Source organism: Lathyrus oleraceus, chromosome 2 (assembly GCF_024323335.1).
Source record: "Lathyrus oleraceus cultivar Zhongwan6 chromosome 2, CAAS_Psat_ZW6_1.0, whole genome shotgun sequence".
In the NCBI taxonomy this organism is placed as follows: domain Eukaryota; kingdom Viridiplantae; phylum Streptophyta; class Magnoliopsida; order Fabales; family Fabaceae; genus Lathyrus; species Lathyrus oleraceus.
In genome coordinates, this window is record NC_066580.1 from 475,550,414 (window position 1) to 475,568,133 (window position 17,720).

The window sequence follows — 17,720 nt, forward strand, 5'->3', positions numbered from 1 at the left end:
TGCAAGATGTCCATGGTGGACAACATGAAAGCAACAAGGGTGAGAATTCACATCAATAAATTAACGGTATAAACTGCAAGGTAGAATTCAAACATCTACACACTCAACAATAATCACACAACATCATTCTCATACCCAATCCATCAACATACACAAAGCAATAACATATTCATCATTTAAATTATGCAACGAGACTCACAACTTCAACCAAACTCATATGCATGTGGTACCATATCATCATCAATTGATTCACTCAGGAACCATGTTTACCCTGCTCGAACCCCGAATCCACCCTGCTCGGATTCATGACAAGTCACTTATCCACCATACTCGGATTGTAACTTACCTATTTCATCAACAATAATGACATGATGAATGCATGTCACAACGCGTTAATGCAACAACACCATAATGTTCATAGTCCTCTCCCGACAATAAATAAAATATACATTGACCCAACGATAATAGTTTCCCTCCCGAACTATCATCCTACAATAACATACCCACAATTCAACAACATAATTCATGTTCATACAACAACGTATCATCATCACAATTCAGATAAATTATCACAACATCATCATCACGTATGCACATATCCATCATTCATCAATTACTTCACAAATTATGATTAAATCATGTTTAATCGCCGAGTCATGCCAAACATAATTTAAAACAACAGTTAACAAAGTATAACAATACCAAAAACATACACAAAAGTCAAAAAATATGCAATTTAATATCATCAAAACAAGTATTTACACCTACTGCAGGCTCCTGACAGGTTACCCATCTCAGTAGTGACGCCCGTCACCGACCCCCAAAGTCCAGAACGTCACTCAGATGACGACCGACTTGAAAGGCAAGCCTGGGAAGCATGACAGGTTACTCATCACGATCGTGACGTCCGTCAGCACCCTAAGAATTACAAATTTTCGTCTTTTACATGGACTTCAAGGCAGAACTCCCAATTCTCAATCCAAACATCCAAAATCGATCCAAAAACATTACCCACATATTATTATATGTTCATTAAGAACACCTAATTTCATCAAATCAATACATTTAGGTAATGATTTTCATAAAATCATGTTATTTCCAAAACCTTTAAAATAGCAACAATGGTGATTATATGATAACGCATCAAAACAGAAATTGTCACACATCATGGTACACAAATTTCATCACTAATTCATCACCACAAACAACAACTCAATCATCCATAACAGAATTTCAGTAAAATCCTAAAGCCCCATTGGAAGTTAAGGACTCCTGAATTCTATCCCTCATGCATATACCCATTATTGAGATAGTTCCCCCTTTACCTGGTCATCATAGTAGTGAAAATTATGGTTTGATGTGTCTTCTTCCTCAAACTCTAAGATTTTCCTCTCCTCTTAGTCTTCTAGCCTCTTCCTTTCTAATTCTGTTTTCACGTACTGTTTGGAATCCTTCCCTAGACCTATGTTATCTCCTAATTTATATAATTAGGACAATCTAGTTAAAATTATAAACTCACCTCCCACTTACTAACAATGTCACTCCTTCCTCCCCTCTATTTTTCATAATTCACAATTCAACCCCAAATTCTATATTTTCTATTTAATTAATTAAATTAAAATGAATTATTATTATTATTTAATTACTAAACTTGAAGCAACATATAAATGTAACAAACATATAAGTAAACTTGAAGGAATACCGTAATGAATCAGGTCAAATAAGGTAGCAACATACCAGCCATTAGACACACCATGTAAAAAATAAGGAATACACCAACTAACAATAATGGATCAGGTCAATAATAAAAATACAACAACCAACCATGTAGCATAATAAACAATAGAAGAAAGGCATATAAGTAAGAGAAAGTGATAAGGAAACCAGACCAAATAAATATACACTTTTAGAACATATCAGCCAACCATGTACAAAAAATGAAATAAGAAAAATAGAACTAAAAACATGTTAAAAAAACAGACAAAAATTTAAAATCAAGTACAACTAGATGTAAACATTAACCTAGTTAAAAACCATGTATAACAACACTTGACATATGAAACAAAAATGACATGTCCTGATTTGTTCAGTAGTGAGGAAAAAATGATATACTTATCATAAAACCATGTTCACGAAGTAAATCATTTAAAACACAAAACCATGTCCTAATCTGTTGAGTGAAACGACATGAAGAAAAAACACAAAACATTGAAACAAATGAAAACACTAAACATAAAAAACTTTGGTTATGAAAGAAAAATGCTCTGTCATAGTCTCTTGAGTATTGTGCAGTGAGAAAGAAAAAATGATATACTTATCACATAACCATGTTCACAAAGTTAGTTAGGGAATGACATCTACCTCAAACGAACATTGTGTGTTAAGTGCTTAAAAAAACAAAATTTTCTAAATAATTTTGAGAAACAGAAGAAAGCACTAAACATTAGAAAATGTTAACTTTTAAGAATCATTAATGAAAGGTTGGGAAGGAAAAGAAATCGAAAGAAACAAATATTGACAGACAAAATGTAATGTAAAACCAAAGCTAACTGAAAAATTAAAAGAATAAGGGCCCGTTTGAATCAGTTTTGCTTTTCACTTTTTAAAATATGTTTTATAAAATTGTTTTGGAAAAGTATTTTTAAGAAGAGAACTATTAAAAAATTTATTTGGTAACATGACTTTTCAAAATTGTTTTAGAAATGAGAAAATAGAAATATTTATTTGGTAAATTATTTTTAAAAACAGTTTTAAAAATGAGAAAATAAAAAATAATAACTCAATTTTTAAAAATTACTTTTTTAACTAATATAAAATGAAAAAGAATTTTAATAAATAATAATTAAAATTTTAATGACTCATATTTAAATATACAAGTATAAATTTTATTACTAAATAAAATCGAGATAGAAACTTCTTATGATTAAATATATGATTTAATTCCTTTTTAGAGTCAAGTTAATAACTTGTTCAAACAAAAGTTATCAAATTTTTTTAGCGTATATCAATATCTGAAGCATACATATGAAATCAAACTAACATAAGTATTTAGAAATAACCACTAAAATTCAAAGTTGCTTGTATGAAAAATGTAACATAGAGATAATTAATTCACTTAATTGCTACGGTGTACCCACATCTCATCTCTAATATGATTTCTCTTCATTGTCATTACAGCTGCACCTTCATTAGATAACCTTGTTAAGCTGTCGACATTGGAACTTGTTCCTTCTATGATATGACCTTCTTGTATTCCCTCAATACCTCCTTAAAATTGCGTGATATCGTTTCAGTGGAATGTTGAAAGCGGATTGAAGCAACTCTATGACGAACATTATGACCAATTATGAATAAAAATGTAGCAACCTTCTCTTCAACAAACACATCTCTTGAGTCACATAAGTAGTTCTTCTCCCTCAATTCATTACAGAAATTAATAAAACATTCTTTCTTCATTCGAAATAAATCAAAACAACTTGTTCCAGATCCATTTAATACTTCAGCAACAAACTCACGACCAGTCAACGAAGATGTCAACACCTTTGCTTTGTTAAAGTATTTCTGATGATAATTATAAAGCATACTATTAAAGAGAAATTCTGCGAATTCATCATCACTTGCATCAGAAGTAGAATCATCACTTTCATCAATATCAATTCTGGTTAGAACCTGTCATACAATTTAATAACAAAACTTTAAGAATGGTACATTCAATAAAAAGGAAATAAAAAGGTTTTATAACATAACTATAAAATTCAAAATAATGCATAAAAACACAAACAATTGTCAGCAAACAGAGCAAAGTACACAATCATAAAAATAATAAACAAAGTACTAAGAGAAGTATGTCTCATTACTATCACCATAAGTTTAAGTAAGACTTTATCCTTAAAGTCTAAGTACCCATCCACGTTTCCTCTCAACAGACATGGCGATGAACACTTCTCTCCAATCAGGATTCATAAACTTTTCCAAAGTTTTTCCATATGCATCATGTGGAATGTCTTCCATCTCATCCAGAACAATCACACACTTAGTAAGAGAGCAGTCTGATGTTACACGTGAAGTAGCCTCCACATTCCTATCCCCATACCCCTCAGCTTTTGCCAAAGATGCTTTAGCCCATGCTAAATAACACGAGTTCCACTTATTCCACCTGATTCATCAAGCTCAAGGTATAAATACCTTCACAAAGGATTTTCAGGTACACACTTTCTAATCTCCACTCTCATTGCAGTTTTCTCAAACACTAAACTGACTTGGGCATTGAAGTGCTAACCATGCAAGTACCCCTATTTGAATCGTCGTATTGGAGATTTGCAACGTCGATTCAAGATCAACACCGATCAAAGACGCTGACCCAAGATCAATACTTTCGGTTCAAGAAATATTGTGATCGCAACCTTCGATTCACAAAATCATATCGTAGAGTCACTTGTGAAGCATCGCTCCATCGTGATTTTCGCAATCTCATCCATTTCTGGTTCCATAACGGAACAAATGCTAATACTTTAAATGACAAAAACTCAAAATGAAAATGATTAAAACACGAACTTTAAAATTTGACTTTCAACTTATTTTTATGGATTTTTTTATCTTACTTTAAAAATATATAGAAAATAATTTAAAAATATATACAAAGTAATTTAAAAATATATACAAAATAATTTAAAAATACAGGTTGATTTAATAGTAGAGAATAATAATATTCGCATGTACTTTTATAAGATTAAAAATATGATTTTTTTATGATGATAATAACAAACAAAACTTTATAATTTTAAAAGAAAAAAATTATTTAACTTTAAATTATAATATTCTATTGTTTATTTATTTATAGAGATATTATAAATAACTAATGTAACAAATAGTGTATGAAATTTAGCATAAATTGGTCATGGTTTATAGAAAGAAAAAAAATACTTTTATAAACTTATGCAAATATGTAAGTGCATTACATTCATTTTTTATTTATACTATTTAACTTTTCATTCACTTGACTCAATTATAAAAAATAATAAAATTGGTTATAATTACATATGTGCCATTAATGAAATCCAAAATTAAAAATGAAAAACATATTAAATCTGTTTTTGTTTTTCACTTTTAAAAACAATAAAAATGAAAGAGTTTTTAAAAACAATTTTATAGAACATTGTAATCAAATAAATTTTTAATTTTATAAATTTTGAACACAAAAAGACTGTTTTTAAAAACTAAATCAAACACACCATAAATAATTCAATATCGTGATGGGAAAAACACAATGTTTGAAAAAAGAATTGATTGAAAGCTATAACATGATGTTGATGAAGAAGATGAAATGTAGCTTGAAGAGGAAATAAATGGAAAAGAGAGAGATAAAAAATAAAATATTTGACTTTGAGTGTCTTCAAAAGAGAGAGAAGGGAAGTTATGTTTGAGTGATATGAAAAATTGAAAAGAGAAATGTATGTAATTTATCTTATTATAAGTTAGAAGTATTATTTAATATATTATTCATCTTACCCTATTCTTATTAAGAAAATTTTGTCTGCAATTTAAAATATATAAATATAAATTATATGTGCAGCACGTGATAAGTGTAGAAAACGTTCGGAATTCTCACGTGAGGATAGAGTGCGTATAATCCCCAATAAGCCCCTCGAATAGACGCGTGTACACACGCACACAGGTTCAACCCCGGTTTCACACTCCGTACTTGTTGTGTTCTATGTGTCTCATTCTAATCTCGTGTGTTTGAGTCTCTCTCTTCTCTCTCTGTTTTTCTTCACATCCAACCCTAACCCTAATCACAATTTCATAACCCCTTTTTCTCATTCCTCACAACAAACACAAGGCACTCTCTCTAAACCCTAACCAATACTGAGAAGATCGCGAGATTCCGAAAACCCTTCTGCTATGGACTCACAGCAGAACAATCTATTTGACACCGCTTCGCAGCCTGACACAGGTAACGATGCTTACACTTTCCTCGAATTCAACACTCAAGGCGAGGATTTCGATTATCCAGAGTTTCGTGACCCGATTAGGTCACCGGTAGCATGGCCTACGCCCTCCGATTCACTCGCCGACCCCTCTGAAAGAGGCGGAGCTGGGTCTGATCACCAGTCAGATGCCTCGCCGGTTTCTGCTGCTCCCGGAAGCGCGACGAAAGGTAGGTCGGGAAGCGGTAGTGGAAGCAGCAGCCAGATGGTGGATTCGCTTGCGGCAGGGATGAGCGGGTTGAATTTTGAAGATACCGGTGATGATGATAATTATGAGTTTGGTAAAGGGGATTTCACTGAACATGCTTGCCGTTATTGTGGGGTGTCTAATCCAGCTTGCGTCGTTAGGTGCAATGTACCTTCGTGTCGCAAATGGTTCTGTAATTCTAGGGGAAACACTTCTGGATCGCACATCGTTAATCACCTGGTGAGTTTTCTTCTATATCTACATTAATCACCTGGTGAATTAAACGTAATGTATAATTAGATGCAACCTGGTGAATTAAACATAATGTATAATTAGATGCAACTGAGGGTAATGGGCTGAATTGTGATCATGGCATATTCAAATTTGTCTTACAGAACTGTCATTCTCGTGTTTGTAACTGGATATCAAATAATTCTGTCAGACTTGGGTTTTGATGCTTGGTTAAACTATAATTTTAGACGAATGTATCAGTAGAATAGTTTTGCAGCTCTATGTGTCCATTCGTTGAGTGCTTTTTTTTGTATAATGTTCCCTTTAGGACTGTTACTCTTTTCATAATCATTATGAATCACCATTCAAGAAAACATTATTATTTATTTTCCCATACCCCTTACTATTTTCCAATTCTTTAAATTTCCCTTTCCAATGTCAATAATGAATGACAATTTTGTATATTAACCATACCATAAACATCTGCTTCCACACTTGAATTTAATTATATTATTAACTATATCATTACACTTTTTTGTATTTCATTTTAACATATTTGGTAGAATTTGATGATCCAAGGTCTCATTCCATGATTTGTGGTCTATTACCCTAGCTTGATTTTGACTAACTCTTACTTAATGAAACAATGTTAGTAGCATTTTATTTGATGTTTAATATGTTATCAATGATTTAAAAATTAGTAGTACGGTGTGTGTAAAGCACAAGATAGATTCAATATGCTATGTAGCTGGACAGTTGATATTGTGGCATTTTTATTTATTTTTGACTTAGGTCTTGTTTGGCATATTTAGTAGACCCACATTTGATTTTCTGATTTGCAATGTTGTGAAAAGTATATTTTTTCATTTTGATTGTACTTATCCAAACGGGATCTATTGTAGTTCAATCGAAAATAGCGACTGAAATAGGTACTTAGGGAATTGTCCGAGTTATCCAACTTATTCAAATGCTTTTTTTTTGCAATTAAAATTGTGATCCAGGGCTAATTTGCTAGCTTCCCTGTGATTTGTTTTTCCATGCAACAAATTTGTTGTATGGGTGCATTCCTAAGGAGCAATTGCTATGTTTTTGATGTTCTGGTTGTTTCATGTTTTCTTGTATGCTATCAATATTGTTGTATTGGTAATTGGTTTGAATTGTAGTTACAATTTTGTGGAATTGTTGATTTTAGAAAATGAAAGAAGAAATCTAATGAATATGGCTCCTTTAAACTTCTAATTGAATAACACGTTATCCCAAGTGTTGATGAGAAAAGGAACTATTTTATCTCAATTCTCAACATGTTTATGATTTATGATTTGTTAAGTATGGGTACGGGAAATACTATATATTTCTCACCAATAGGTGAGGTAGGTTCTTTAGATCAATAAAAAAAATCAATCTGGCATTTGTATCTATATGTCCCTCTAATTACTTTTTTGGATAAATTTGAAAACTTTTTTCTCTCCCTTTTATCTTTGAACTGCTTTAGCTCGTTTTAATGTGCCTTAACTTGGTACTGATTGGTATCTCATTATGGAAAATCTAGAAAACAACTACCTCTTGTAGCCTTTTTCATTAGGTGGGTACATGGATATAACTTTTAACATAGTTCTATCACGACACTTGTGTAAAGATAGACTACTTTGACCAAATCTCTTGTAGGTTTCACCATATAGTTTTTCTTGGTGTGTCTGCAACTAACTATCACACTATCTTCTCTCTCGGGTGTTCTCCTTACTTGTGCTTCTTTAGGTCTTCTCGTCACATGGTCCACCATATAAGATGAAACTACTATATTTTCTACTATAAATGCTGATTTTGTTCATGGTCTACAAAATCAACTTTCTCTCATGCTCTCATTCCTAATTTTGTTTGCATGACTAGTTGTCCATTGTGACATTTTCATATCTGCAACAGTCGGTTGATTTTTTGAATTTTAAGTTCAAACATTTGTAAGCTAAAAAACCTGTTTGTGCCTGTACTAAATATATCAGTTGGCTCTCTTATTTTTGTTATTCTATTTTTTATTATGGCAACAGGCCAAGCAACTGAATTTTTTGCCCTTGTATATCATGATTTTAGTTTATAACGACAGTATTTAATGAGTAGTTGTTGCTTAGTTTGCTGCGTATTTTGCTGTTCATTTAGGTTCGGGCAAAGCACAAGGAAGTCTGTCTGCACAAAGATAGTCCACTGGGAGAGACAATTCTTGAATGCTACAACTGTGGGTGCCGTAATGTGTTTCTCCTTGGATTTATTTCTGCAAAGACAGAAAGTGTAGTTGTTCTTCTTTGTCGTGAACCTTGTTTGAGTGTCAATGCTTTGAAGGATATGAATTGGGACCTTAGTCAATGGTGTCCCTTGATTGATGATAGGTGTTTCTTGCAGTGGCTTGTCAAGGTTACTATCTTTCATAGTTTCCTCTGTGTTGACTAATTAAGGTTATGTTTCTTGTTTATCTTTGTGACAATGTGGTTTTCTGCAGATCCCATCTGAACAGGAGCAGTTAAGGGCACGTCAAATAAGTGCACAGCAAATAAATAAGGTGGAAGAACTGTGGAAGACAAACCCTGATGCTTCGTTTGAAGACCTTGAGAAGCCTGGTGTAGACGATGAGCCTCAGTCTGTGGCTTTGAAATATGAAGATGCATATCAGGTGTGTTAAGGATCGCTTCCTAACGGTTACTTTTCTAATACAAGCTGGATTTCACAATTTTCATGGTTTGCTGCTTCGGTCTTATATTCATTGTTTCTTTTTTGCCTTGTTGTCACAGTATCAAAATGTATTTGCACCTCTCATTAAGCTTGAAGCTGATTATGATAAGGTAGTATTTTTCTTTTCTCCTATTGCATAGTCTTGTACCTTAGCTGTCTAGCATGTTATTTTTCTCTTGGTTTTTTTATCTTCTTCAACTATTGAATTTATCATTTAGTTGCATCTTCTGTGATGTTTTTTTGGTATCTTATATGCACTATGTTGTTGTAGATGATGAAAGAATCACAAAGTAAGGACAACGTTACAATTCGATGGGATATTGGTCTCAATAAGAAGCGTGTTGCATATTTTGTATTTCCAAAGGTGCTATATCTTCTTCTTGCTGTGCACTAATTTCTGCTATATTTGTACATCTTATCTTATTCAATAGTTCTCATCCCGCTGCTTCATAGTTTTTATTTAATATTTTCTTTGTTCTTGTTTTCTCTATCTACTTCATGATAAACAATGTGTGTCGTCATATTGTAGGAAGATAATGAGTTACGGCTCGTACCTGGTGATGAGCTACGTTTGCGTTATTCCGGTGATGCTGCACATCCTTCTTGGCAGTCAGTGGGTCATGTGGTATGCACTAGTCAAGAGAACTCCCAAAATGTTTAAACTTTTAGACATTGAATATCTGCCTCAAACTGCTGGAAATATTGTTAATAGTATATGCTGTTAGTTTTATTTTTGGAATTATCATATGATGTAGTTGCGTGAAGTGATCTGTATTATGATTTCAGATTAAGCTAACTGCACAAGAGGAGGTTGCGTTGGAACTTCGGGCTAGCCAGGTAAATTAGCTCTTGTACTGGGTTGCTTGTCTTGTGACTTAAAGCTCCCTATCTGTATCTAGTGCTCTTTAATCATTGCCATTGTTGTGCTCAGGGGGTTCCAGTTGATGTCAACCATGGTTTTAGTGTTGATTTTGTCTGGAAAAGTACCAGCTTTGATAGGATGCAAGGAGCTATGAAAACTTTTGCTGTTGATGAGACAAGTGTCAGCGGGTAAGTTGTTTTAATGCCATTAGTTCTGATGCCTCGTGTTTAGTTCTTTTTATTTTATATTGTTTGTTTTGCCTCATAAATTGAAGGTTGTAGTGGTCATGATTGTATTTTTAATCAAACACGCTTGCTTACACTGCCAAGGCCATGGCTGTAATTCTACATTTAACTATTAATGGGAGTGTGATTAGGAATGGGAAGGTAACAATAGAGTATATGTTGTATCTTCTAATGTAATGGCACTGAGTCTTATTGTCTATTAGTTGTTAAGTCTTAAATTATACTGGGGCATATTTATGACAAGGGAGCATTTCTATAATTAAGTAACATTTATGAAAAGGTTATTTTTGTTGAGTTCTTCGAAGTTATGATTCTTTTATGCACTGTTATTATTGGTGAATGGCAATTATGACTACCAGTAAAAATTCATTCATATAAATTTTGGCGTTGAGGCGGTATAATTGGTGTTGTGGCCCATGGCGGATGGTTTAAAAATCAGCCATGCTGTAACGCCAAGGCAGACATTTGACAACACTGTTCTAGTGGAATTTTGCTTCACATTTCGTTTGGATTTCTTATGATCACTTATTAATATGCAGGTATATATATCACCACTTACTGGGTCATGAAGTTGAGGTTCAGATGGTGCGTAATGCATTGCCTCGTCGCTTTGGTGCTCCAGGGCTTCCAGAACTGAATGCATCTCAAGTATGCAGTTATTTCATCTGTTATTTTATTTTACACATGTCTTAAAAATTCCCTCTTAATGTTTTTGATGTTGTGCTGTTCTTTTCCCACTATTGCTCTTGACAGATTATCTGATTCCTTTCATCTGCTGCTTTAGTGTATGTTTAAGTAATTGGGAATGGGACTTTTTTGTCAGAAAGGGAGTGCCTATTCTTTAATATTTGAAATTGACGTGGAAACAAGTTGCACTTAAAATCTTTTAATATTAACACTATAATGCCAACAGTTGTATTAAAAAAAATGCTAGCCAGTAGCCATAATATTCAGGTGGGATATAGAAATATTATCAAGGGAATAAAAGCAACCTAGTCTCCAAAGTCCTCCAAAATTGGGAAATTTGAAGCATGCTGGAGGATTTGGGAGGGTTAATTGAAAATATTTTACTTCCATTTAGTGTCTATGAAATCCCTAATGTATGGGGAAAACTTACCTTTAACTTTATCTTCCTCCTCATTAAGTGATCTGGGTCGAGCCAAACATGCCTCTGAGTGGAGTTTGATACTTTCCATTTTTGAATATTATTTTTATGGGCAACTTAATATTGTAAATTATTAAACAATCCTAAATAAAATTGGAGAAATACCTTGCCATATTGTTGTGTGAGATGGTACCCTTAGAATTAGAGTTTGACCTAGCTCATCCCTACAAAACTGGCTTGTAGGGTGAGGATTGCCCCCAGTTATAAGCATATTCTGAGACATATACTTATCAATGTGGTACTCTTCAACCGCTACTATAACAAAAATGCATGCGGAAATTGATGTCAATTCACCGATCTACTATGTAGGTGTTTGCTGTCAAGAGTGTTCTTCAGAGGCCTATTAGTTTGATTCAAGGACCACCTGGAACTGGTAAAACTGTAACATCAGCAGCACTTGTATATCACATGGCCAAACAAGGCCAGGGACAGGTATATTATTCCTAAACACTGGCTTGATGTCATTTGCTTTCTCCTGTGATTCTACAATTTATTAACTCCTTTCCTTTTCTCCCAACTTAATTTTCAGGTTTTGGTTTGTGCACCTAGTAATGTAGCCGTGGACCAGTTGGCTGAAAAAATAAGTGCTACTGGATTGAAGGTATGTCTGCTGTTTACTGTTTCAAAGTTGGTTATGCAGAAAAATAGTGAACCTCGTATATAATATAATGCTCCAATTCTAGGTTGTGAGGCTTTGTGCAAAGTCAAGGGAAGCTGTGAGTTCACCTGTTGAGCATTTAACTCTTCACTATCAGGTCAGTGTTTCGTTTTTTTCTACATTTTTTCTCCATATGCCATGGCCATTCTCATTATATATTTTTTCTCCATATGCCATGGCCATTCTCATTATATATTTTTTCCCCATATGCCATGGCCATTCTCATTATATATTTTTTCTCCATATGCCATGGCCATTCTCATTATATATTTTTGCTTTCATGATTCATATGGTGATGATCTTTACAGCATGATGCATGTAAATGGTGTCTTGCAGGTTCGACATCTTGACACATCTGATAAGAGTGAACTTCATAAGTTACAACAGCTGAAGGATGAACAAGGTTCAGCCATTTTGTTTTGCTCAAACTCTAATCAAAACTTAAAGCACTGCCTGATTGGCATACTGAGTCAAATTGTGGTCGATATTATAGTGCATTTATTTAATTACGATTTTCACATCATTCTTGCCCAATCAATTTTGTGGAGTTTAATATTTCCCTGGACTGGGAGAGGCTAAAAATGACAATTATTTTATTTAATTATTTTCAGGAGAACTTTCTAGCAGTGATGAGAAAAAATACAAAGCACTTAAGCGAGCAACAGAGAGGGAGATTTCTCAGAGTGCTGATGTGATTTGCTGTACATGTGTTGGTGCTGGAGATCCTCGGCTTGCAAATTTTAGATTCCGTCAGGTTGATACATACATATATGTTACCTGCAATGCATAACTGCTTTATTTTGGTCAAACCTCACACTGTTGATATATTGTTTTAAAGGTACTTATTGACGAGTCCACTCAAGCAACAGAACCTGAGTGTCTCATTCCTTTGGTTCTTGGAGCGAAGCAGGTACTTGTCAATCTGTACATGTAGTATGTACTTTTTGATTGCTGTGTTCTTAACAAGATGCTTCTGTTTAGGTTGTTCTTGTTGGTGATCATTGTCAGCTTGGTCCAGTTATTATGTGCAAGAAAGCAGCCCGTGCTGGGTTAGCACAGTCACTTTTTGAACGCCTTGTTCTACTTGGTGTCAAACCAATTAGGTTGCAGGTAATGAGCTTTAGTTTCCAGCTGAGAATTCATGAATAAAGCTGTTTTGAATTGCTATCTCACATTTGTTGATAATCTGCTTTGTTAGTTCTGTCTGTGAGTTAGAATATCCCATGCCGAGTTAGTCTAGTTTGGCTTATTTTTCTAAAGTTGGTTTACTGTACTCAACTTTAAGGTTTCATTTTATTCTTGCAAATATCAGGTTCAGTACCGAATGCATCCATGCCTTTCTGAATTTCCCTCAAACAGTTTTTATGAAGGCACCCTACAAAATGGTGTTACTGTTAACGAGAGGCAATCCACGGGAATTGATTTTCCATGGCCTGTACCAAATCGTCCCATGTTTTTTTATGTTCAGGTATTTCAATTACATATATCATGTACATGAATGATGTTTTCTTTTTATGTGCCACATATATATGGGCATGAATTTGAAAGGTGTCATGATTTTGGTTTGATTTTATTTTGGGCGTGTATCCTAAATTTTGTTCATTGTACTTCTCTATCATTTTATTATTAACTTGTGCTTTATAGATGGGACAAGAAGAGATAAGCGCTAGTGGAACATCTTATTTGAATAGGACAGAGGCTGCAAATGTTGAAAAGATTGTAACTACTTTTTTAAAAAGTGGTGTGGTTCCAAGTCAGGTATCTTTTGATTTGGAAATTAATCATTTGCGATTAAACTAATGCGGTAACTTGTAAATAATAATATTTTGTTTTTCACATGGAGCAGATCGGTGTCATAACACCTTATGAGGGGCAAAGAGCTTATATTGTAAACTATATGTCGAGAAATGGTGCTCTTAGGCAGCAACTTTACAAGGAGATTGAGGTTGGAAACTGATACCTTGGTTAACATGCTATGTTTGACCTGGCCACATTTACCATATTAATTTAATTGTTTTCAGGTTGCTAGTGTTGATTCCTTTCAAGGAAGGGAGAAGGACTATATCATTCTATCATGTGTTAGAAGTAATGAACACCAGGTTGTCAACTCATCCTGGGTGGCTTTGTATTAGCATTTTTCTTAATTCTCTTGCTTTAAATGTCTGCGTATTATTATTATTTAAAATTTCATGAATAAATTGTTTGACTTCTATACTCTTTTTTAGGGAATCGGATTCCTGAATGATCCTAGGAGGCTCAATGTTGCTCTGACACGTGCTAGATATGGTATTGTTATACTAGGAAACCCTAAAGTTCTTAGCAAGCAGCCTCTATGGAATGGTTTACTGACTCATTATAAGGTATTTGTATGTTCTAAAATTCTTCTGCTGCTGGTACCGATTTCTTAAAATATATATATTGTCCCTCCAGGGGCCCAAAGTTTATTTGAAATGTTTGTAGAAATCAAATACTTTTCTTATTGCTTAAAGTTCTCCCTCTTATAAGAGTGATTCCATGCTAATCTCTGTATTTTCTTAACAGGAACATGAATGCTTAGTTGAAGGGCCTTTAAATAACTTGAAGCAGAGTATGGTTCAGTTCCAGAAACCCAAAAAGGTAGGTGTTAAAGGATTGCAGAGCGTTGACTTTTCTAATATTGCCTTATGGCAGGGTAGTGTTGAATTTAATGCATTCAGTGGCGTGCTTTTCTGTTGGTATATTATTTTTTATCAAGATTACATATCAATGTCGAACTTGGTCTTATTGTTGCAGATTTATAATGAACGTAGGCTTTTTTATGGGGGTGGACCTGGAGTTGCTGCTAATGATAATTTTGGTTCTGGTGCTGGCACAAGTTCAGATCGGAGGAGCGGCCGAGGAAGGGGTATGTAGTTTATAGTTTTCTTGATTGTTTATCTTCCTTTCTGGACACACTACGTTATCTTATGGTCTAGTTACTTTTGTGTCCCACCTAAATTCTTCTAATTGATAACATTTCAAAACTTTGGTTGTATCTTTTAAGTTAATGTCATCTATACACCTGACTACTGGAGCTTTTGATATTTCAATCACTTAGATTTTTTGACGGCAATTTTCGCTATTGACTTCAGGATCTTATATACCCTCTGGTCCACCAAATGGAAATCACAAACCTGGACTGCATCCTGCTGGGTTTCCTGTGCAAAGGGTTCCATTGCCTCCTTTCCATGGTGGTCCCCAATCTCAACCATATGCCATTCCTTCTCGTGGGGCTGTTCATGGACCTGTTGGGGCAGTTCCTCATGTTCCAGCTCCAGGAAGCCGTGGTTTTGGGGCTGGGAGGGGCAATTCCGGTGCTCCAATTGGCAATCATCTTCCACATCAACAGGGCACACAACAGCCTATTGGGAATATGGGATCCACATTTAATTTCCCTGCATTAGAGAACCCAAACAGCCAGCCATCTGTTGGTGGTCCACTGTCTCAACCTGGCTTTGCTAATAATGTATGCTATTTTTCTGTTTGAGCTTCATATGTTCTATCTTCATGTTGATGTTTTTTCATTGCCTGGTAGGTTCTGATTTTCTTTTTGTACATATTAGATGCCGGTCCAAGGGGCGGGGCAGTCATTCCGAGATCAATTTTCTGTTCCTGGAATGTCTCAGGTACTAATTATAGTTCAGTAGGAGCTTGATTTTTTGTAAACTGGGTTCATTTCTTTTCATCTATTATCATCAGGAACTAATTTGTTTTAATTATATCAGGACTTCTTGGGTGATGACTTCAAGAGCCAAGGATCTCATGTTCCTTATAATGTAACTGATTTCTCTACACAGGTGTGTGAACTATTATATTTAATATTTTATCTGACAATTCTATTTGTTTGAGACCTAAATAAATCTCAGTAATCAGCAAACCGAGCACCTGGGTCTATTATTTCCCTTTCATTAATAATCTGCATCAGATGTTCACATCTATATGTTATTTTTATGCCTATTAACACTTTGGCTACCTTAAAGGCTTCTCAAAGTGGATATGCTGTTGACTATGCAACACAAGGAGCACAAGGTGGATTCCCAGGGAACTTTCTTAACCAAAATTCTCAAGCTGGATATTCACGCTTCGGTTCTGGAAATGACTTTATGTCTCAGGTTCCTGAAGTTGCTATTTGAGAGCCAGCTTTTTCCCTGCTCAGGCTGCTTTGTCCTTGTTCTGATTTTCGTTTTCTCTCTCTCAATTTACAGGACTACATGGGCCATGGATCTCAGGGCCTTTTCACTCAGGTGGGGTTCAGTGATCCCTTGCAAGATGATGCAACACAGAACCATTTCAATGTGGCTAATTCTAACCCACTTCAATCACAGGTTTCTTTAGTTCTAACTTTTTTCCGCAAAAATAAATAATAATAGTAGCTTTTACTATAAAAAGTCGAAGTCAATTGGATGTGGTTGTTGTTACCGTCCAATTCACTGACAAGCTAGATTGCCTTGTCATTGCTGTTTGGTGCATGAATTTTGTTCTTTTTCTTCTGGTAAATCCTGTGTTTTTGGCACAGATGAATTCTCTCTACTCCCAGCCATTTGCCCATTACAACACACAGCCACTGAACATGCAAGCTTCTCAACCACAGCCTCAGGGTCAGAGCTCCCAGAATCAAAAAATTCACTACAATGGTTGAGGTACTTTGGGAGCTGAACGTGGCTTTGATGGGTTATAATCTTTGCAATCAGCAACTGGGTTTGTGCCTATCTTTTGTGCTGCTATATGTTTGCACGAGACATCCAAAGGATTGCCTTCTTGTGGCACCCATAGTGAAGGATTTGATATAATATGATTTGCATTGGTGGAGTTGTGGGGGCATTGAGAGGATACAGTTAGGCACATTCCAGGCTGAAACATGAAAGGTTAACCCTGTTACCTTACTGAAGTTTTGTATTGTTTGGGATGAAGGTGAAATTGTTGGTGAGAGCATTACATGGAAAGGTTTTGTCGAAAGGGTTTCGATCTTGGAAGCAGACAATGTTGTCGGTGAAATACTGAATATAGTAATCCATACGGTACCAATAATCGCCAAATGGATTAGTTGTATAGAAGGCAAGCCAGGAATGCGGTGAACCCTTTCGGCTCTTCCTGACATGTAATTATACTCATATCTTAAGACATTAGAATGTGTCTGAAAGTTATGTTATGCAACTCTTGTCACTCACAATTTGTGGCGTATAAAGGTGTGATGATTGTTTTTCTTGTAAAGGTTTGTTATGTGCAACCAGACTTGAATGCTGGAAGTTTTAAATTACTTTCATCGCCTGGAGAAATCATGCTTGATACTCGGTAATTAAAATACACAAATGTTGTATTTATGATCAGATGTTCTGGTTAAATTTTATTACAAGATTTTAAACTACAACGAAGCTATTTAATCAATTGGATGATTCAAGTTGGATTTTTGAATAGAACAATATTTTACTGTTTTTTTATCTGTTAGTTTGGAGGAAAGAGAGGAGAGCTTTGAAAAATGAAACTTAGTGAGAAGAATATAGAAATTTAGGGGCGAGGGTTTTTGGGGTTTATTTTTATTCATAATATAAAATATTTCTATTTTAGAGGACTAATGCAACCAAGTATTTTTAAGATTACTGAAGTCCGAATGGATGTGATTCTATCTGGATTATTGTTGAAAGATTGACT

The 17,720-nt window shown here is 34.6% G+C and overlaps 1 protein-coding gene across 1 annotated transcript; it reads left to right on the top strand.

Moving 5' to 3' along the window:
- Window positions 1–5,688: 5,688 nt before the first annotated feature.
- Window positions 5,689–17,398, top strand: LOC127120554 (regulator of nonsense transcripts 1 homolog). The gene is made up of 29 exons (XM_051051021.1): window positions 5,689–6,414; window positions 8,557–8,808; window positions 8,894–9,064; window positions 9,183–9,233; window positions 9,395–9,487; window positions 9,653–9,748; window positions 9,910–9,960; window positions 10,055–10,173; window positions 10,770–10,878; window positions 11,705–11,827; window positions 11,925–11,996; window positions 12,079–12,150; window positions 12,390–12,456; window positions 12,665–12,807; window positions 12,892–12,963; window positions 13,035–13,163; window positions 13,366–13,521; window positions 13,698–13,811; window positions 13,900–13,998; window positions 14,075–14,152; window positions 14,279–14,413; window positions 14,595–14,669; window positions 14,826–14,937; window positions 15,164–15,537; window positions 15,635–15,697; window positions 15,797–15,868; window positions 16,052–16,183; window positions 16,277–16,396; window positions 16,588–17,398. Exons 1-29 carry the CDS (start codon window positions 5,902–5,904, stop codon window positions 16,708–16,710), a joined length of 3,786 nt encoding a protein of 1,261 aa, XP_050906978.1. The 5' UTR covers window positions 5,689–5,901; the 3' UTR covers window positions 16,711–17,398.
- Window positions 17,399–17,720: the final 322 nt, after the last annotated feature.